The sequence below is a fragment of the Fusarium redolens genome (assembly GCF_020744475.1).
Source record: "Fusarium redolens strain MPI-CAGE-AT-0023 chromosome Unknown BKA55scaffold_14, whole genome shotgun sequence".
NCBI classification, from domain to species: domain Eukaryota; kingdom Fungi; phylum Ascomycota; class Sordariomycetes; order Hypocreales; family Nectriaceae; genus Fusarium; species Fusarium redolens.
The window spans coordinates 727,082-748,698 of record NW_025763677.1 but is presented as its reverse complement, the minus strand read 5'-3'; the positions used below and the strand labels follow the sequence as shown (position 1 = coordinate 748,698).

Here is a 21,617-nt window from a genome sequence, read left to right as displayed (position 1 = left end):
ATGGTTTTGGATTGAGATATCAGGTCGGGTTATAGATCGAATGGCGCATTTTCTTTTGTTGTATAGATGAAGCATTAACATGGACGCGGAATGGAAATACCAGAATGACAACTTCACACTCTGATTGCAATTACATCGTGATGATATATTCTCGAGCCCGTACTGAGGCAGGTAGGTACCTTTGAACTTCAAATATGAATCATGAAGTACTTGATGTCTCCGTCAACCGGGGTACATTTGAAATGGCAAAAACTGTCGATCTTATCGTTATGAAGCTACATCCTCATAGCAGGCAAGCAACAGACATCACAGACAGACATATAATTGAAACCATTAAACATTCGCATTACATTAAATACTATCATCAATCTTCCTTATGCGAAGGATTATATCCCCATAATCTCTTCCTCTCAGGTCCCCACCACTTCGACACAGCATCCGCCTCAGCAGCCCACTTCGAAGCCTCCTCCCCAAATTTATTCGCAACAGCATAAGTCAACTGCTCAAGCGTCCACTTCTCAAGTGGCTTCTTCTCTAACGGATCGTTCTTGAGATCCGTGAATCTATATTGTGTAGAGTCATCAAGCGGTATGACAATTCGCCATGGTGCATCGGCAGATGTCATTGATAACATGCTCGCTCCTCCGTTGATGATACCAAAGTTCCAGGCGCGGCGGCCATTATGGCTGGTTTTATAAGGGCGGATGAGAGATTGGCCTTCGTAATCGTGGATAAGATCCTCAGCGGCGTTTTGGTCTTTTTCGTTGAGGGAGCCCGTGTTGATGAGAAGATCGAGGATGGTGGGCAGGATGGAGAGGGATGTTGCGTTGGCGTTGTATTGAACGCGTGGGATGTGAGGATGCCGGAATGTGATGGGGACTCGGAAGTTGCTAACGTGGCCGTTTTCGTAGGTTCCAGTCTTGGACTTTTGATCCTCCTTGAAAGCCTGTCCGTGGTCGCCAACAAATACCACCAACGTCTCGTTTGTAAGACCGTGGTTGTCGAATGTCTGAAGCAACTCGCCTAACCAGGCGTCAGTGAATCGCATGGCGTTGAGATAGTCGTTGAACTCCTGGTGCCAGCCCATCTTGCCCTCGGTGTTGAGATAGTCGGTCTTCTTGAATGAGTTTGGCACGCCCCAGGGATGATGTGTCGTGCTGGTGAAGTGAGAGAAGAACATGCGCTTGCCCTTGTCCTTAACCTCGTTGAGATAATCTTCGATGTGGCCCTTGAGTGTCGTCTCAGGGAAACCGAAGTAGTTGATCTCCTCGAGTTCCTCACCCTTCTTGCGATCATCCTCCAGACGGCCTCGTGTAACGATGTGCTCGAAACCGATCTTGTCGTCGAACTTATCCTGACGATCATAACCATCGGTGATAGACTGGAAGAAAGCAGGATACCACTGCTGCTCTAAGAAATCCTTCGACTTCTTACCATCCTTGAGCTTGTTAAAGAGGCTGAATACCTGAGGAATACAAGCTTGGTACGCATCCGTCTCAGACTCCTCAAATCCATCGACAGGCATGGACCAAGCGCCACAGTGGACAGCAGCCATGCTCTTGAACGACAACGAAGACGTTGTGAAACCGCCGACAACGTTGATACCTCCGTACCCCTCCTGCGCTGTATCGTTCCACTGCGGAATAGCCACGTGTTCGAAGTCCGAGCCGTCCTTTCTCTTCCAGTTTCCTGACTTGCCGGTGAGTCTCTCAGCGACGGGGCTCAGGTGAGATAGCTTCTCATTGACTTCGTCGATGTCTTCGCCCTTGTGAGACTTGACCATGAGCTTGTGATAGTCGGAGCCCTGCTGCAGAGGGAAGAGTTCCTCGCGGTAGCTCTCCATCATGATTAGTGCCACGTGCTTGATCTTGACGTCGCCGCCCTTGAGAGTGTCGCGGATAACATCGATGATGTCGGTGTCGAGGTTGGAGATCTTGAGAGGGTCGAGAACGGGGTTGTAGAAGGTACCGTCGGCTTTGGGGACTTCGCAGGCGTTGCTAGGGCTTGCTGCAGGCTCCTCATCTGTGGTCTTGTTTGGCTTCGCAAGCCACTTGGAGAAACCGGCGGGGATGTCGCTGGGTAGCCATTCAGGGACTGTGTCTCGGTACTTTCGTGCAGCGTCACCGTCGTTACCAGGTGTCCAACCGGGGAAGCGTCCATTGGGCTCCTCCCACTTATCGGGAGTGATAAGATCAGCGAGAGGCCATCCACCTTCGACATTGTTACACAGCTTGGCCGGAGACTTGAACATTTCGAGCATAGCGGCAGGGAGTGTCATGGACATCATGGTGTAGGGGGCGGCAGGTCGGAGAGCCGTCGTAAGGAAGAGGAAGACAGTGACGAGGGCGAGAATGATCCATGTTCGAGGCCTCGTTCGAGATTCTTCGTGAGTATCGGGGATGAGTCGTGCGCCTTCTTTGGCGACTTCAAGGTCTTCGTCGAGTTCGCTGTCGGAGTCATAAGCCAATGACTGAGGGGATCGACCGTTTCTGTGTCGGAACCACTGCCAGGCTGGATTATCGTTAGTGTTAATTGACGAAGAGTGAGAGAGTGATTGTACCATGTACAACAGGCATTCCAACCGTTGCAATTAATGAACCGACAGCCCTGTAGAGAAACCACTTCGCAACCCAAGCAACAACGACGATCAGAGCGCCCGCCGCAAGGACAGAGTTAAGCCCACTAAGAAGAATCTTCATTCCATCTTTATCACCAGCATAGCTCAACGCCTCAGACCATTTAACCTCATTGCCCGTCGAATAGAAGAAGCCCAGTTGTGAAGCCGATGCGCCGAGAAGAATAAATCTGCGAGTATTAGCAGCGGCCAATTGAAGCTGACAAGACAACATACGAGAATATGCAACCCAATACACAAGCTCCAACAGAGAAAACGCCCTTCTGCTGCCGCAGCGCCAGGCGCGACAGGAAAATGACTAAAACATCAGGAAGTAAAAGCGAGGGCAGAAAAAGGACGAAAGCGCCGGGAGAGATTGTCTTGGCGTGGATGGAAAGGTGGACCAGTTTCGTAAACGTCAATGAAACAAATATCGTCGAAAAACAAAAGGGAACGAGTGTCGCGAACATGATTGCTCTCCAGTGACCAGAGAAAACAAAATTAAAAAATAGATGGATATTCCATGGAAAGATTTGACTAGGTCGAGAAAGAAGACAAGAGAGGGGGAAAAAGGGAGCTTCAAGGCAGAGCAGGAGAAAGGATCCAAAGTCATTAAGAATGATCACGGTCGTAAAATCTTACATTGGCGTTGGGCCCCCCTAACTAAAGGTCACTAAAACATCAAACTAAATGGGGAATTACAGTAAAAACAGCAACTGCTCGCGTGTTGTGTGTGTGCCACAGCTCAGCCCAGATTAAATCTGCTACGTAACATGGAATAACCATGACTTGTTCATTAGCTGAATACGGACATTTGCACTGTCGGACCCCTGGCATCGGTCACTTCTGCATTGGATCCATGTAGGGCTAGACGGGTGTACAGCACACTAAACTTGTTGGCCAGTGGCGGTTTCAAGGCTCGTATTCCCCATCTGCCAATTCAATCTGACTAAACGGCTCCGACTAACCGAACGCTCCTCGGTAGCTAATTGGTCAAGATGGGGGATGCAGAGTAAAATTAACAGCACGGCACAGATTGGTCGCCAAGCTAAACAGTACTGCGAGGAGTTACGCTTCAGCGAGTAAGGTCACGCGACTCTGCAAGGAATGTGGTTTTGTCAGAGCGCTTGCTTTTTGTGAGTCTCTAAATTTGAAGGTTGACGCTCGTCTGATGATGAGGGGCCGAGATGGCTTGAACGAGGCGTCGATAGTGTCCGGCCCAACAAGTCTCCTTGCTGACGCATGTTGATCAACAACAAATAAGCACATGCAAGAAACAATGTATTTTCCTGCATGAGGGCATGAAATTGGTTGCAACACTGGGCACATTCTCTCAGCTTCTTCCCCAGAAAAATAGAAACCTTGCATATTGCCCGGTCTCCTCGGGCAAAAAAAGTACCCCCCCCTTTATTCCCAGGCTGACCAGCAAAAAAAGCCGCTCAGCCGACTTTTCCCATTTTTAGCCCCCCCTTGTCCAATATTAATGGGTCGACCAACTCGAACCATTCAATCATGGAACAGTTTAATCTTACGCTAGGCTGCGCCATTATTCCTTCTTGAGGCGGAACGCCGCGCTTTCTGCACCTCTTAACAAGAATTACACGATGACTGCTTTAGTGCGCGAGGCGCCTTGGGTTTTTTCTTGGCTTACCCCTGAGTATAGCCGTCGATCGATCTCTTGGCAAGCGTGGAGAAGTTGGGTTTTGCTCTGTTCTAGACAATGGCCTTGTTTACCCATGCAGGGGGGGTCTCTCAGCTCTCCGTGATGTCGCGTGTCTCTTATGTTTGGTGGGTTCGTAAAAAGAGGACCATTTGCTCTTGAAATGAGGTTTCACTTGCCCTTGGAGAATAGATTTACTGCAGGGTTGACACTGACTTTTCGAGGGTCAATAAGCAACGGCCCGCGGACTCCATGAAATCTACCCACTAAAGTTCTCCATTTGCTGACTGTTGCAGCGGCCAGCCAGAGACGCCTCTGCCTAAAGTTTCCCGCTGAGTATCCAGAGTGGCCAGTAAAAGCTTAAATATTCATCAGCACCATGACGCGCCACAGATGAAAACGCTCTGCAATGATCTGACTATTTTGGGTGACGAGGAATCAGGCACCAACATGTCTCTGGTATTTTTACTCAATGCTTTTCACAAGGAAATACGTAAGCAAGGATGCAGATTAGCCATACGAGAAAAAGGAGGATTGAGCCGCCGTAGCCGAGGTGGTCAGAAACTGGCTCAGCATCTGACATTCCAATTCAGGACGTAATTCTTGACCAAAATTTTGTGGCTGTAAAGCAAAAGGACTTTTGCTCGCGAGACTACGCCGCCATGCATTACTTTTCATTGATCGACGTTTTTGCACAAAAATCAAGGAAATAAGTATTCACAGTGGCTGCTGCACGTTTGCGTGTCAATATCTCCAGGCCATAGATCAATGTTACTGGCACTTGTACAACGTCATTGTGACTATTCCCCGGATTTTTCCATGGCGATAGCCACAGTGGCGTCCGGTTACCCGGCACAACGGCATGCCTACCCAAGCCACTGAAGCTTTGTTTTACGGTTGCTGTCCAATATCTACGGGAGTGCTGTCAGATTGATTAGGTTAAAAGTTTGTCTAATATGGTGCTATGATTGTTACGCGGCTTTCCCACTTTTCACGGCGGTGTTTATCGTCTGATTCCGCTCGAAGGATCCGAGAGCCCGGATTGGATCGTAATTCTGAGACATCTATTTTGAGGTTTCGGTAGTGGAATTGGTTAGGGTCGGGACTAACGGAAGATGCTCCCTTTCCGTGGTTCTGGAAGTTCCATTAAGGGTTCTAGACGTATAGCGGTTCGTTCCCTTAAATTCCAAGCGACATCTTGGCACTTCGTTCGAGTTTGCTCGAATAATGGAGTCGCTAAGGGAAAGCCATTTTGAAGTTGAAGCCGCATTCAGTCGCTCAGTACTCAAATTCATGGCGTAAGGTATGCGAGTATGTCACCGAGCGCTTCGTCGTTCTACTACGAAACCGTCAGCCTCCGTCTATACTTTTTAGAATTGGTCAATAGCGTCTCATGGTGCCGTATAACCTTATCCAAGGCCTTGAGGCTCCGCAAGACTTGAGGGATACCTCTGTTGAGGCTCTGTAAAAGACAAGGGAAGCTTCTTGACGATAGCAATTACCGAGGATAACCTTTTTATCTTGCCGAAATTGAATAAGTGAATTTTCAGGCAAGGAGATTTCAATCGACATCAGGCTTTTTTACTTTATTACTCGATTGTTCAACAAGCGAGAGCCGCTTCTGTCTAGTGTCGTTAGTGGAGCATTAGTGAGCTTCTTACTCCGTCGTTTGGATAACTCGTTCCTCTGGAGGCAGAGAAACATCCGCGACGTGAGTGCTCTAATTCACTGTTCGCCATTCGCAGATGCACATCTATCAAAATCGTGGTTGAGAATCCTCGGGCACTATGGCATCATGATGAAGTGGAGATAGCAATCCAAATCAGGCATTATGTTTGGCTCAATATGATTGCATTCCCAGCAAAATGTTACAATGGCGGGGTTGAACAGACGTCAATAACCAAGATAAAGACTTCACTCTCAGCTATCATTAAACATTACTTCTCATTAATTCCAACGAAAAGAAAATACACAGTAACAGTATCAAAATGGCTATTCAGAAAGTCGCAGTTGTTGGAGTGAGTTATTTACCCTAGAGAACTCATGGGCAGCAAACTAACCTACTAAGGCCTCTGGTCTTCTCGGATCAAAGGTCGTCGATAGCCTTCTGAAAGCTGACTTCCAAGTTACAGCTATTACTAGAAATGAGTCTTCTGCAACATTTCCCGAGAAAGTGGACGTGAAGCGTGTCGATATCACTTCAGTTGATTCAGTCAAGGAAGCTCTGACTGACCAAGATGCCGTGGTATCTACAGCAACAACCGCTGCAGCTGGTGGTCAAAAGGTCATCATTGACGCCGCTATTGCTGCGAGAGTTCCTCGATTTATCCCTTCCGAGTTTGGAATTCCGTCTCGTCAGAATCGCGATACCAAGATCGGAAAAATTCTTGGTGCGAAGATCCAGAATACTGACTACTTGATTGAACTTGCCGAGAAGCATGATTGGTTTTCATGGACTGGTCTCTCTAACGGCTTATTCCTTGATTCGGTATGTTTTCTTATCTCAAGATATTCACAGAAGTTTCTGATTAGATTATAGGATCTCAAAAGCGCAAGGGGATTCATCAACATCAAGGATCGCAAGATTCGCATCACCGACTCAGGCAACGAACCCTATTCTACAACGTCACTCGCCTTTGTCGGCGAAGCTGTAGCTGCCATCTTGAAGAAGCCAGAAGAGACCAAGAACAAGTATCTCAATATTGCTGGTGTGACAACAACCCAGAATGAAGTTCTGAAGATCGTTGAGCAGGTGACTGGGGACAAGTTCGAGGTTTCACATGTCACTGGCGCTGAGCTGGAGAAGAGAGGAGACGAGAAGATTGCCAAAGGAGACTTTAGTGCTTTTGGTGACTATCTGGAGCAGTTCCTGTTTGCGGATGGGGCTGGGCACTCACTAAAGGGTGATGAGAATGTGATTGGGTTACTTGGGCTCAAGGAGGAGAATCTTGAGGAGGTTATCAAGAGTGTCGTAGCTGAGGCCAAGTAAACTTCAATTTAGAGGATAACGTGATTCATGAATTTACTCCATGCACGAGGGCCCAATATAAATCATTTAATATATAATTGGTCTACTCGTAGCCAGGTACCTCGTTATGTCTAGTTCTTAACAGAGGAGTCAAGAAAGCGAATGGCGTTTCTCAAACTCCCAACATTAGGAATACCATCCGCATCCGCCTTCTCAACATTGATGTTTCCAATTCTACTATCGAACCCATGTTCTGCATTCTCCGGGAAGTCCTTCACCACCTCAACGCCTGCTTCACGAAGCTTCTTCTCAGCCTGAACACTACAGTCCACTGTAACAGCAGAGTCGTTGACGCCGTGAATCAGAAAAGTGCGAGGAATCTTGGCGAGATCTCCAAATGAGACGGGAAACAAGCGTCGGTGTTCTTCGGGGATGGCATCGATGCCCGTTTTGGCGATCTCACGACTTAGGCCCTCAATACCAGTCATGTAGTCTGGGAAGAGGGCATCGATGTGAAGAGCTGAGATTACTTGGAAGCGCGGGTCTTGTTGAAAGTTCTTAAGTGGAGGGTACCCAGAGATGGCTTTTCTCTCGTCATTCGCCTGGGTCGCTGGAAACTTGCTCAACAACGACGCTGTGTCGAAAGGCGGAGCTCCCCAGATATTCGTCCCGGGAGTCGTATATCTCGGATTCGCTGCATCAAGCATTCCATAGACAAGTAACAGTGCATCTGGCTTTTGTTCAACTTCATTCGCAGTTGCCAATGCGAGATATCCACCAGCGCTGGAACCAGACAGCAAGACGGGTCCAATAGGACGTCCGATTGCGTCAGCCAGCGACGAGCGCACCCAGTTGTATGCATCGATGGAGTCATCTAAAGATGCATGGGCGGTAGACTCTGGGAGAAGACGATAATCAGGACTCACGAAGATCCAGCTTCGAGCAGTGGCAGCACTGAGGAGCCAGTATGGGAGAAAACTATATCTGTCCCCGACGATCTGTGCACATGTCAGCTAAGTCTACCAGGCGATAAGGCAAGACTTACGAGAAATCCACCATGGATATGAATCAGAACAGTTGCCGGTGAACCATCGGCATCCTCTGGGTATCCGATATCGAGAATGATATCACCATTGGGTCCAGACTTGAACGGGACGGTCTTGTACGTATAGCCTTTGAGGCTGGAAAACAGAGACATAGTCATTTTTTATGAGTTTCAGGGAGGATTTTGATGTCTTCCTTTGGAGCAATTGATCGTTCATGAAGATACAGGGGTTATAAATAATACCGGCCGATGACGAGCTCTAAAAGATCGCTGGTAAAATGCGCGCGGGGGAAGCTCGGTGTTTCTCCGCACCCCGATACGCCGGATTACGTGATATCCCACATGAATACCCCAGCGGCATGTCACCAAGTCCAAGTAAATTAAAGCAAACCCAGCAAAGCTTATTTACAAAATGGCCTCTTCGTTTCGTTGTGACTCATATTGTTTTCGGTTTTTAGTCTTGTTCCGGAGCTTAACGGACTTAAGATCCGGCTCCTTGCTTGTGAGAACGGGGAGACTGATACTGGCGGTAGTATTCCGAGGTCCTGGCTGTACTCGAAATAGGCGTGGTTCCCCAGACTTATTAGTCAAAAGTCATTATGAAAATATTCCTACGGCATCGTTAGCCGGCCTGATCGAGCTCAAACGGCGAGACTTTGCAGGTTAAAACTTCCCAGATCGACGACCAGGAATGAGCTTTGGGAGAATATGGCTCAAATGCTACTTGATGAAGCTCAAAGGGCCCCCTCGCGAATTATGGAAGGAGGAAATCTCGATTTCCAAGGACTAAGGACAGTCATGGCTACTTGTTTGAGCCGACGGTATTTTTATTATCGCAGTCTTCACAGGTATAGGCATTTTCCCGCCAAAGGGGATGCTGGATCGCTATATACTCATGTTCTTGGACCTTTTTTGCATCATATAAATATCACGAAAAGTCAACGGAATGACGTGGCCTCTATCAGTCAGCCTCTTTATGCTCAAAGGTGGTAAAAAATTATCTCAAGACGTGTTATAGAGTCATCGCACGTGGAACAAGTACCTATTCCAACGAGGTAGATTCAAATTCATGTACCATTCCAGATGGACTGAGAATCCTCATCATGTCGCATTCCACAAGCTTCAGCTATCTACACTTATGACCAGAGCCAGGAAATAACCTCTCTGGTGCTTGTAAGGGTACCCGTATGAGGGGCTTGTTATGCTTCGCAAACGACCAAACGGCGAAGCGAATACAGACGACCTGTTCTCTCAAAGAGGAGAAGGCTACTAGAGGTCTCCTTAATCAACGGTATTACAGTCAAGCTAGAGCAGTCTTCAATTGGTGAGCTCTGAAAGGAAACTAAAACTCCTGGCAGAGTCTATTAAATGCATATGTTAGTTTCTCAATAACCAGTATATGCAACCTCGCTAAGCACCATTGGAGTATTGACTAGAAGGCCAACAACCTTCAACGCCTTACAAAACGGCGCCGCAAAAACCAGATAGCTAGGTAGATAATGGAACCCAATCAGGTAAAAGAATACCCTATCTCTGCCTTCCCAACTTCCTTTCCTCGATAGAAGATTCGACAGACCAATACACCGACCTCATCGTCACTGAGGCGAATGGTAAGGGTAAGTAGTAGCTGATACCAGTGAATACCATTGGCGTCTTGTATGGACTTGATCTTAGTCTTGTCAATACCATCGATGGTGTATAATACCTCGCCAACTTTCTCAATCCCTAGTCATCGTCAGTTTTGTCGTTCCCATCATAGTCATTATACTCACGTTCGTTCTCAATAGTCTCAGGTGCCTCGTCCAAACTGCACGAATAAAGATCATGCGTGTGCTTTCCGTCAAAATACTCTGAGAAATGTGAGTAGAAACTCGTGCTGATCTCGGTGTCGTCGTCCAGAAGAGCGCCCTGACAAAGTTAAATCTCATCTGCTGACTGTACTTGGACTGCTGACTTACCTTCGCGATCTCCCAGTTCATGAAGCCAGAAAGATTTTGCTCCTTTGTCCATGGGTCATTCCAAAGCCTTCGCTTGTTCTCATCAAAGCTGAAATGCACAGCTGGATCATATGTTCGAGACATCGTATGTCCATAGTGTCGACGACATTTCTTCTGTCTGGACATGGAACCTTCGACGCCTCGCAAGACGGCACCGCAAACAACAGCTGCCCAACTGGAGATCTGTTAGTTCACTGCAAGATAATTCTTGGGAGTGGAATACTTACGCGCCTGTCCACGGCGTTGTAAGCCGTATCTCTTGGTCTGAGCACCACTCAAGCAATCGTTCCTTGACATAAGGCGAGGAACCAAAACCACCGACCAGACACATCGTCTTGATTCTTGGCTCATTGTCTCTTTTGACTTGATCAACCTGATCTTTGACAAGCTTGAGAATAATGTCAATCACCGGATCAAAAAGACTCTTCATATCATCTTTGCTCAAGAGCACATGGTTGAAATCAGGATCGTAGTACTTCTCCATCTCTGGAGTGACCACCAGACTTCGCATGGGTAGGGTGATTCTGTAAGACTTCCTGCTCGGTGTATCAAGGCTGAAGTCTCGTTTGCGCATCTCGAATTGGTCCATGAATTGACTACCGGGCCCAACGTGCTGTGGACCAAGGTTGGTGAATGGAGCACCGAAGCGTTCGGAGAGAAGCTTGTAAAGATTGCGGTCTACGAATGTCCCGCCGCATTTACCACCTGAGAATGTGAGTGCCATCGTTGCATCTGTGAACGAGGGTTATCTTACCTGCTCCGATAGCAATTTCTCTCAGTTTCAGAGACGGAGACTTTCTGACCACTTCTGATGTCGTGATATCCTAGCATTATCAGCGAGATGCGAGACCCCATGTTCAAAGCTGAACTTACAACAGTACCACCACCAAGATCACATACCATTACACCCGTACCGACCTAAACCCAGTGTCAGCCCGGACTCAAAAAGTGAGAAGGCGTTACCTACATCAATAAGATCTTCGACATGATGAATGCTGGACTTCAAAGCCATATGTGCTGCAGCATCCGGCTCAGTGATCAGACTCAAACGATCAATAGGTCTGGACGCAAACCCAGCATCCAGAGCCGCAGCCCTAGTAATAAGCTTCGCTCTCTCCGACCAAGTTGCAGGAACAGTTAACCAAAAGTCAACAGGCAGATCCTCAAGCTTATCCTCCCCAATCTTCTCAACGACAGCCTTTTTATACATAGAATTCATCCCCTTGAGATACTCAGTGACCACGTCTTTGGCAGTTCTGCCGGCTGGTAATCTCATGAGTCCGTTTCCTGCGGCTTTGTTAAGATCCGGATCATCGTACTCTGTCGCGAGTGCTTGATCATCGAGGAGGAGCTTTGTCCATGCGTAGGTCTTCATTCCGGGTTCGATTTGATAGCCCCATGCGTTCTCGTCGAGATCGGGATTTTCATCTTTGAAAGCGACCCATGATGGAGCTTTGGCGCAGTGTTCTGCGCTGTGAGTTGCTGAACCGGGGTATTTTGTCCATGGGTGAATGTCTTTGAAGTCGGCGGCATTGGAGAGTGCAAAACTGAGACCTGATGTCGAGAAGATCAGTCAGTGGAATCGAGTATCCAGTTGCGTTGTCCTGACCTGAATATGTTGTACCGTAGTCAATGCCAACTATTAGTTTTGTTCTATTTCTCACAGCCAACATGATTGATGAATGAATCTTCTGCTCGTGGCCTCAACTACGATATGGAAAAGAAGTATAACTCCTGCGATTTGGGATCTGTCATGTCAATGGAATGATTTACAGCATGTTCAAATGGCCGCTTGGCCCAGGGCGGCAGCTTAAACAGTTCGCCGAGTTTGCGGCTGATGGCAGTGCGCCTTACAGGGGGGTTGAAATGCGCGGGCGTTTTGCCGTGTATGTGCTGGCGTTTTGTCGGGGCCTCGGCCTTGCATATGCAGCCACTATCACGGCTGAAAAGGCTAAGGTTTACAGGGAGGGTAATGGAGGGGGAGGGAAGTCGAACTGTTGATTTCTGCGGGGGAACATCCATTGCGGTTTATAAATAGTGCTTTTGTTGATTGAGTCGGAGACGATTATATCGTCACGCCATTCGATCAATAACGCGTTTTGACAGCATCACTATGGGCGGAGAATCTGAGCGAAGATCTGGAGAGCACGGTCCTGGTGTTGCTCTGAAGGACATCAGCGACCAGCTCCAACCCAAAAGTGAGGATGAGGGACCTTATGAGGAGGTATTCAGTTTTGAACCCAATGTGTTGCTCTTACTAAGCTTGCAACAGCCAAGATACTCCAAGACCGATGACAAGAGGCCGAAACATGATCACCCAGCAGACTCCACCATGTCTGACGTCGTTGAGACCATGAAAACATCGAATCATCACCCGAAAGTAAGCTTACAAGTGATATGTTCTTCATCCTAGACACAGACTGAGAGATTATCAAGCAAAACCCTGGAATGATTGGGCGTATCACCCAGTCCTTGAACCCATTTGGTTCTCCAGAGTCTTCTACAATTACTGAGAAGGTAAATGAGAAGAAGCCCAGCCATAAATCAGAAACCTCAAGAGAAAAGAAACTTCAAAAGGAAGTGACTCAATTACAAACTGAGAAAGCCTCTCTGAGCACAAGTCTTAACGATTTGGCAATCGAGTTTAATTTACAAACCAAGGATCTTGATAACAAAAATCGTCTCATCAAGCGATGGGCGGATTGGGAAGAAAGATCCAATGAACTCTTGCGCGGACGAGGAGAGGAAATCAGGAAAGCGAAAGCTGCTTATGATCGCCTGGCAGATGATTATCGGAAACTCAAACGGACAAAGCAAGACCTTGAGTCTGAGCTTAAGGAGGAAAGAGATGTGAACAAGGCTCTGAGCCAAGATATCAAGAACCAAGAGGACGTTGTAACGGAGGCGCACTCGAGGGCTATATCACTACTGGCAGGTCATGTTTCCAGCGACTTTCCAGATGATCAGGTTCGAACCGAACTGCAGGATCTGTTCGAGAAGTGCTCTGAGTGGTGTATGGACAATCGCTTGCCACGCATCGAAAACGTCGAAGAGACGCGAAATCTTCTGCTCAGTGAAGGTATCATCAATGACCTAGATTGCGCGGAGCATCTACGATTCGACATGACGCACAGAACAGCCACAGCAATATTGCTACAGGCTGCACTAACAAAGAGACTCGTGCAGACCTTTCTCGGAGATCCATTCTTTCTATGCCAACACTGCATGTTTAAAACAGCCCTGCAAGGAGGTTTGTACACTTCACAATCCCCAGGCAACAAGGCAAACTAACACAATCTCCAGGCGTCAGCGTAGAAGCCACAGTGACGTGGAGAATCCAGACTTGCCAATATCTCGAGCAAGCATTTCCCCCGCACAAGCAAGCACTACAAACATGTGCCGAGATCTTCGCAAGGACCTACGAACCCCTCATGGAGCCCCTCGACAGAGAAAGCCTCACGCAGCTGACCAAGCTTTTCGAGACCACATGCAGCCTTGCGCTGAGACTCTGGAAGCTAAGAACCAATATCAGAATCGAAGCGCTAGGTGATGCCACCCTCCATCGGTTCCAGAGCATGTTTGGGGACATGGAGGCGCATCCAACAGTCGGTCTTCTGAAAGGTGATAAGCGGCTCGACGGTCGCCCGATTTGTGTGGTAGTGCGCCCACGCATCGTGTCGGAGCCAGTAGAATCTGAGAATCGCGGGAGAGGGATTGTCTGGTCGCCTGCGCAGGTTTGGGTGTCTAACTGGGAGGATGCAGGGTATTAGTGGATGGTGGCGCGGACTAGTGATTTATATCACTTTTTGGGTGTTCAGCTTGAAATGCAGGTTTCGTTGTCGTTTGCAGTAGCGCGGAGGTTGAAATAGAACGGTCGTTTTGTAAGGTTAGTGCTTATTGTGGATGAATAGAGTGTGAAATGCCCCTCATGCGATGTTAAGCTTGATTTTGGGTGTTGCAGTGCCGGATATGTCGGCATAAAGTGATTGCGTCTAGTCTGCCTTGTTGTATTTATCAAGAGACATTCTCTTGTTATTAAGTCTAGACTTTCAAGCTGTAAAGCAGTGTATCACATGCACTGAGAACCCTGTTAGTCTCCACCATGACCAAAGTTGCCCAGTCTTCTCTGCCAGACGCTCCGTCGGTGGGGACAGACACCTCGGTGAGCGATGAGTCCGAAAGCCCTCCGCAAGTATTATTGATTGCTGTGATGGGAGTAACTGGCTCAGGAAAGAGTAATTTCCTTCGGCTCTTGACTGGGAGAGACGATGAAGATGGGCCGCAAGTCGGGCATTCACTTGGATCTTGTAAGTAAGCCCCCAGCCTCCTTGATGTTGAACGAGCACTAACATTTTACAGGCACACAGAAGACTGAAGCCTACGAATGTCTCATTCGAGGCCAGCAATTTGTCTTTTTCGACACGCCCGGCTTTGACGACACGTACCGGGGAGATGCCGACATTCTTGCTGATATCGCTCAAGCTCTCAGCTCCTCGTACATGAACAATGTCAAGCTCAGTGGAATCATTTACCTGCACCGCATCAAAGATGAGAGGATGACCAACGCCATCATGCGAAACCTCACCATGTTCCGCAATCTTTGTGGTGATGGTGCTTTTGAGAATGTCATCCTTGCAACTACCTTTTGGGATGAGCTGCAAGATGAGTCAAAGGGAACAGCTAGAGAGCATGAACTTATCTCAACTCCTGAGTGGTGGGGATATATGAGCAACAAGGGCTCGAGAATTCGACGATTCCAGAACACTAGAGAGTCGGCTCTTGAAATCGTTAATGAGCTAGTTGATCTCCCAGCAGTCACTCTACAAATCCAAGAGGAGATTGTAGAGCAAGGCCTTGGAGTCGACCAAACAACAGCAGGCGAAGCTCTCAACGAGGAACTTAACAAGCTACGAGAAGAGCACCAAGCCAAGCTCAACACTATCCGCGAAGAGAAAGAACAAGCCATCAAAGACCGCGACGTCCAACTCGAGAAAATGCTCGACAAGCTTGAGCAAGAAAAGCAGCAATTCATGCGCCGTCTCGAAAGCGAGCAAGCAGCTCTCCACGCCGATCGCCGCGAACAGCAACGCCGCATGGAACAAGCCTTCAATGACCAACTCGTCCGTCTAGAGCGCGAACGCAAGGCAAGAGAAGCCAAGATCCAAGACCTGGAAACCCGACTAAGTACCGAGCGCGCAGATGCCAACGAGCGATTTCAAGCTGCTATGGCAGAATCGAACCGCATGGTCAGCGCGCTAAAGCTAAAGATGGAGCAAGCGCGCACAGAGGATAGAGAGGAGTATGATGAGACTATTAGGAAGATTGAGGAGAGGCAGAGGGGTGCTGTGGATGAGGCGGGGAGGTGGAGGGGGGAGGTTGAGAGGCTGAATCAGCAGATTAGGGATGCGAGTACGGCGCAGGCTGTGGCGCATGGGTTGGAGAAGAGGAGGATGGAGGCGAGGATTAGGGAGTTGGAGCAGACGAGGAACACGAGTAATACGAATTTCTGGGACGTGGTTGGGAATATTTCGAATGTTGCGACGGGTATTTTGTTAAATATGCTTTAACTTGAGCTAACTGGTGTTTATTGCGCATGGTCCTTCGGCACCTAAAACAATGGACCTGAGGGACAGCATCTCATTGCATCCCCATACTCCTTCTTGACATGATCCCACTCGGGTGCCGGACATGTCTCCCTGATGATATGAAAGTCTTCAGATCCATATCCTTCTCGACATATAAGCAGATTTCCCCTGCTCGTTCTTTCAGGACGGCCATAGTCTCCAAACACGATATACTCCAGGGACTTGATACCCTTGTAAGAAAACGCCCACTCAACAAATGCCCAGAACATAGGTTCCAGATACTCATTGCTGGGGTTTTCTCCTTCATCAACTGCCGGAGTATCATCGACGGGTTCATCGTCTATAATCACCATAATCCCCCATGACTGAGAGGTAAACTCTATATTCTTACGCGATTGACGAACGTGAACGACTTTAAGACAATCTTTTCTAGAAAATGGATTCAACACATCCAGCTAAAAGTTCCAAAGTCAGTAGGTGAAATTAGTAGCGCCTGATTCTTACCAAGTTGATAGGCTCACAAGACAGCCCAATGAAATCGAGATCCAGGTGATAAAGAGGAGATGAAGTTGGATCGTCCCAGAACCTTTTCTTATCACGCTCAATAATCATCATATCCGGCAAATCCGTCCAGTCCTCCAATTCGTCATCATAGAACCTTGAATGGTTTACAAATCTCTTTAACGTAGAGCTATGATGGCAAACATTGTCCCATGTGTACTTTGAGAGCATCATACCGGTCTGATCAAGATAGAACTCTTCTAAACCTTGGAAAGAGTCTAATAGAATCTCAATTGGGTCCCCGTCTTCAAGATCGTAGGTTGCTGCATCATTTTTGGGCCATGATTCCTGAAGCTCGAGCTTCTTTAGTTTCACTGGGATTCTGTGCTGTGCCATTGCTAGCACGAAATCGTACCACTGCGGGCATGCCCGGATCGTTAGAGATCTGAGAATCTCGAAGTCGATAGCTTGAACTAGAGTGTCGGTCAGAGGAACGTGGCTTAGAACTAGAGTATGTAAATTGGGAAATGTGATGCGAGGAGAGCGCTTGTCCAGACCAAGAACCATTTTCGCTACATAGTCTCTTGCTCTCAATCTGTGTACTCTCTCCTCATCGTTCCGGTAACCTAGTGCCTTTCGTATATGCGGCCAGTCGATGAGGTCCAGCTCTAAGGCCTGAAGGTACGATTTGTTGTTTCTAAGTGCAAGGGCGAATACTTTGAGGTTATCCGAGGTTGGCCCTCTCCAACTGAGATTCAGAAGATGATGAAAGGCGGACAAGTCGATCTTACGTTCGCGGGAGTTATAGCGTGTGCAAAAGGGATGGGTTGTAAGCTTCAAAGAACTGATCGTAGACTGTTGACGGGCGACGATGCCATTGCTTCCCAAGATGGGAGCTGGTATACATGTTCCTAGATCCCAACTTGTTTTTATTTCCGTCAGCCTTTCTTCTCAGGTTTGCTGCGGGCAATTGACAAACCTGAACGATTCCAATTGTTCTTTGTCACATTTCTCGAGAAGTGGGAGAATCTTTCCCTTGAAGTTCTCAAAGGATGCTAGTTTGGCGACAATATTCTCATCGTCTGCCTCTCGATAGGTCTGCAGTCTTCGGTTATGCGGACAAGCTCTTGTATCGTTCTCACTTATGAATCGTAGATCAATAGATTTCGTAAAGACTAGCCTGTCGACTGGGAAATCGTCGATTTTGATGCCATAAATGTCGTTCTCACTCCATGCCGGTATAACTACAGATTTCCAGAGGGTCTGAAGAGTAGCAGAATGGAAGTGTTTTGACGCCTGAGAAAGATTCTTGGCGTCTTTGGTAGATATCTAGAATGATCAATCATAAGAGCCTGCGCAACAAGAATAGTAAAGCCCCATCTCACCTCACTAATTATGAAGTTCAATAACTCCTGGGGTAGTCGATCAAACATTTTCGCGATTTGGTCGTTAGAAGTGAAGGTCACGCGAGGCGACCCCACGCGTAGTGCATGCCATGAAACTGGCCCTGTCCAATCAGTCACGAACCATAAGAGTTATTGTGGCACCAAAGATTAAACAATCTCATCAATCACGTCACTCATCGCGACAAGCTCAATTCTCATATTCAGTCATTATTGATGTATTATTCATATCTAGACCATACCAAAACTTTTCTTTACCTCTCACGGTTAAAAGTAGGAGCAGGCTTAGGCTTGTTATCAAGAATCGTCTCAATCTCCTCCAAAACCTTATCATCGATCTTCTTGTAAATCTCAAGCGCCTTGAAGTTATCCTCAAGCTGCTCAACCTTTGTCGCACCAAGAATGACAGTGCTGACATTAGGGTTCTTGAGAGCCCAAGCAAGAGACAGCTGGGCGACGTTTCCGCCGAGACGCTCAGCTACTTCGGTGAGCTTCTTGACCTTTTCGATCTTGGCCTTGCCGGCTTCGGTTTGAAGCTCGTTGACTGTGTTCTCGAAGAAGGCCTTGTTGGTAGCGAATCGTGAGTCCTCGGGAATTCCGTTGTTGTACTTGCCGGTCAAGAGGCCGGAGGCGAGGGGGGACCAGATTGTAGTGCCGTACTCGAATTGTTTGAATAGGGGAGCGTACTCGACCTCAAAGCGCTCACGGTGAAAGGCGTTGTACTGAGGCTGCTCAACGACTATACCACCATCAGTATCTGTCACAACCTCCAGCCATGGTGAAACTTACCGGGAGCAATGAGGTTGTAGCGCTCAGCAATGTGAGTAGCCTCGGTAATCTGAGCAGCGGTCCACTCAGAAGTACCCCAGTAGTAAGCAAGGTTCAAGTTGCGGATGACCTGAGTAAATCCCTCAACAATCTCCTTCATGGGAGTAGCGTAATCGGGACGGTGAGCAAAGACAACATCGACATAAGGCTGCTCAAGACGCTTGAGAGAGCTCTTGAGACCCTCGACGACGTGCTTGCGGCTGAGACCTCGAGTGTTGGGCTCCTTGCGGCCAGTACCGAAGAAGACCTTTGTGGTGAGAACGTATCTAAGCAAGTCAGTATTAATCCTAATTTTGCGTTTGGAGATATTTACTCATCACGAGGCCAGCCGAGCTCCTTGAGAGCACGACCCATCTCAACCTCAGATTCACCATTGGCGTAGACCTCGGCGGTATCAAAAGTGTTAACACCGTGATCCCAAGCCTTTTGAAGAATCTGCTTCACGATATCGCCCTTTTGCGTACCGCCGTATGTCAACCAGCCACCAAGACTGAAGACACTGACCTTGAGACCAGTAGGTCCCAGGTGGCGGAACAGCATGTCCTTGGGGTCGTAGGCAGTTTCAACAGGCATTTTGGCGATTGAGTTTGAAGAATAAGGGATGGAGATGAAAGTTTGAAGATAGAAGGAGGGGCGTTTTTCTTATATAAATGGAGTTGATGTCATTCTGGATGGTCCAAGCGAAATGAGGGGTATTGAGATGGTTGATACAACGATGATGGCTCCACGCAAACAACTGACGACAGTTTAGCGTAGCAGCTCTCATTCCCAAGCCAATCAGAGGACCCAATGGTAGGGACTATCCCCAGCCTCAAACAGGTCAACGTCTTGTCATTGGGGCGTTAGTATTAATAATTCAAGATAGCGGGGCATAGGTCGGTGAACAGTCACTTCCGAGCTTCAATGACGCCTACTGCACAGGAGATAATGGAGTTTGGGGTTTAGCACTACATACACGCATTCTTTTCAGTTGCCTATTTCAATTAGTGTCATCGGGTTCTTTTTAAGTGCTTACACTGACTTCTTTACCGGTTCATTTACCGAATTGCTTATGGCATCAAGGTGAAAACGATTACACTAAAGCCGAGCCTAAGTCCGGCTAAGGCCACGTTTTCCCCTCATTGAGAGGAACCTTGTTATCAATCAAGGTGATGGATGTTTTTTATTGACCGAGGTACGCTGTTGACCCAGTTATCTTCATCGCCCCGCACAAGCTCATCATTCCAAACGTGGATGAAACATTGCCTGTGAAACCTCAGCGACCTTTGCATGTTCCTAAAGCAACTCGCATGCCCTTCCACATAGGCGCCCAAGCACCAAACACAGCAGTGACACCAGTACAGATGATCATGGGTCCATACTGCGTCGCGTAACCGAGTGCCTCGTTGGACAGGTGTGCTTTTGCTTGTAGCAGTGCGCCGCTCAGTGGCCCAGCGGTGACAAAGCCGATACCTCGTCCGCCCATGAGCATACCGAAAATGAGAGCTGAATCAGCGGCAGAATCGTCTTTTTGGATGTCGGTTGACATGTTGGACCACGTTGAGCTAAAGCCGCCTGCGAAGAAACCGTAGACAATGACAAACACTACCAAGTTTGCAAGGTCAAGCGACAAACCCCATAGAAGCCAAATTGGCAGGGCACTTCCTATTGATGCGATTGTTACTGCTCTTGTTGCTGAGAATTTGTCTCCGAGCATGCCGTGCACAATACCTCCGGGGACGGAAGCTACAGAGAACAACGCGAGTAAGATAGGACCGGTGATACTAGGCAGACCAATTGTCGATGCGTAGCTAGCCAGGTATGTGCTCGGCATGAGATATCCAAGTGATTGTATGATCACTCCAGCTTGCATCATCCAGAAAGATGTATGGCGGAGGAAACGGAAGGATAGCGGTTGGACCTGAACCTGAGTGTGCAGTGGGATTCGTGGTTTGATGAACACGAGTGTTGGGAGAGTCATCGCAGCTGATGCACCAGCCCAGGCTAAGAGAGTAGCCTTGAGACCGATTCGGCGAAGAAGAGCGTCAAAGACAAATGGCATTGCAATCCCTATTCCGAAAGGTCAGCATACGATATCGGTGCCAAGGCTGAAGTATTATACCTGTCGCCGACTTGCCAGCCCACATAACCCCCAACGCCATCCCCTTCCTCTCAACAAACCACTCATTCATATAATGCGAAATCGGACAAAACAAAAGCCCACAGCCAATAGAGTACATCGCCCCCTGTGTAGCAATAAGTCCCGCAATAGTGTTCACAAACGCAGACGCAGTGAGACTAGCGACCGTCACAGCAAGACCAAGCGGCCCGCAAAGGTGACGCAGTCGCGGATACCGTGTGAGGATGAGGAAGGCAAACGGCATCATGAGATACATTACACCTTGCTGTAATGCTCCGATGGTGGCGATTGTGCCCGATGATGCTGTGCTGATAGGACTTCCTGGTCGGCTGTAGTATTCTTGGAAGATGCCGAAGGAGACTGAGTAGCCTGTCGTTCGTTAGAGTTGAAGCGTGATGGGTGAGGAGGTTGGGTACCCCAGATTGGCAGCTGCGCCATTGTACAGCACATCAAAGCTAGATATGCGTCTTTTCCGCGATCAGTAGGCGGTAGTGAATCTGTCGGCGACTGAGAAACATTTTCTTGACGTTCAGTGTCAGGCGGGCTATCAGTTCCGCACCGCTGTTCCTGCAACGACTCCATGGCATAAGCGGTCTCCGAGGAAGACGACATCATCACAATTGGGGTTGTTAGGCAATAAGGAGATTAGAATGAACAATTGTGGTTAGTCGGTGTTTGGGGATGAAAGGTTGGCTTTTGGACGGATATAAGCTCAGAATGCGCCCTTGCTTTGACAGTGGCATTGACGTAACCGATCGGGATCGGTTAAGTGATCGACGTGTTTGCTCACTGTTTTAGGAGTTTGTGCAACACGACCAACGCCACAGCAACGTTGCGGACTGAGAGCACTGCATAACTTATGCGGTATCTTGCTTGTGAAAATGACGCTGAGATAGG

At 48.1% G+C, this 21,617-nt stretch overlaps 6 protein-coding genes across 6 annotated transcripts; 2 read left to right on the top strand and 4 right to left on the bottom strand.

Moving 5' to 3' along the window:
- Positions 1-136: 136 nt before the first annotated feature.
- BKA55DRAFT_577091 (alkaline-phosphatase-like protein) lies at positions 137-3,328 on the bottom strand. Its single transcript, XM_046193559.1, has 3 exons — positions 2,852-3,328; positions 2,561-2,805; positions 137-2,511 (listed from the first exon to the last, which is right to left on the bottom strand). The coding sequence occupies exons 1-3, from the start codon at positions 3,082-3,084 to the stop codon at positions 365-367; spliced, it is 2,625 nt and encodes an 874-aa protein (XP_046045936.1). The 5' UTR covers positions 3,085-3,328; the 3' UTR covers positions 137-364.
- Positions 3,329-6,262: 2,934 nt separating this feature from the next.
- On the top strand, positions 6,263-7,263 carry BKA55DRAFT_693683 (uncharacterized protein; the record flags this gene model as incomplete). The annotated part of the gene is made up of 3 exons (XM_046199944.1): positions 6,263-6,292; positions 6,343-6,762; positions 6,814-7,263. The coding sequence occupies 3 exons, from the start codon at positions 6,263-6,265 to the stop codon at positions 7,261-7,263; spliced, it is 900 nt and encodes a 299-aa protein (XP_046045935.1).
- Positions 7,264-7,301: 38 nt separating this feature from the next.
- BKA55DRAFT_650140 (uncharacterized protein) lies at positions 7,302-12,131 on the bottom strand. The gene is made up of 11 exons (XM_046197286.1): positions 11,894-12,131; positions 11,252-11,838; positions 11,158-11,202; positions 11,039-11,108; positions 10,512-10,989; positions 10,246-10,459; positions 10,060-10,195; positions 9,876-10,012; positions 8,638-8,687; positions 8,288-8,423; positions 7,302-8,240 (listed from the first exon to the last, which is right to left on the bottom strand). Exons 1-11 carry the CDS (start codon positions 11,955-11,957, stop codon positions 7,374-7,376), a joined length of 2,784 nt encoding a protein of 927 aa, XP_046045934.1. The 5' UTR covers positions 11,958-12,131; the 3' UTR covers positions 7,302-7,373.
- Positions 12,132-12,397: 266 nt separating this feature from the next.
- BKA55DRAFT_519529 (uncharacterized protein) lies at positions 12,398-15,851 on the top strand (the record flags this gene model as incomplete). Its single annotated transcript, XM_046188350.1, has 7 exons — positions 12,398-12,508; positions 12,557-12,664; positions 12,721-13,534; positions 13,588-14,018; positions 14,347-14,373; positions 14,405-14,591; positions 14,644-15,851. The coding sequence occupies 7 exons, from the start codon at positions 12,398-12,400 to the stop codon at positions 15,849-15,851; spliced, it is 2,886 nt and encodes a 961-aa protein (XP_046045933.1).
- Positions 15,852-16,283: 432 nt separating this feature from the next.
- BKA55DRAFT_542733 (NADP-dependent oxidoreductase domain-containing protein) lies at positions 16,284-19,174 on the bottom strand (the record flags this gene model as incomplete). Its single annotated transcript, XM_046190513.1, has 7 exons — positions 16,284-16,298; positions 16,374-17,292; positions 17,350-17,699; positions 17,756-17,759; positions 18,032-18,512; positions 18,563-18,867; positions 18,915-19,174. 7 exons carry the CDS (start codon positions 19,172-19,174, stop codon positions 16,284-16,286), a joined length of 2,334 nt encoding a protein of 777 aa, XP_046045932.1.
- A 577-nt stretch (positions 19,175-19,751) lies between these two features.
- BKA55DRAFT_577074 (major facilitator superfamily domain-containing protein) lies at positions 19,752-21,617 on the bottom strand. The gene is made up of 3 exons (XM_046193558.1): positions 21,137-21,617; positions 20,703-21,089; positions 19,752-20,650 (listed from the first exon to the last, which is right to left on the bottom strand). The coding sequence occupies exons 1-3, from the start codon at positions 21,333-21,335 to the stop codon at positions 19,857-19,859; spliced, it is 1,380 nt and encodes a 459-aa protein (XP_046045931.1). The 5' UTR covers positions 21,336-21,617; the 3' UTR covers positions 19,752-19,856.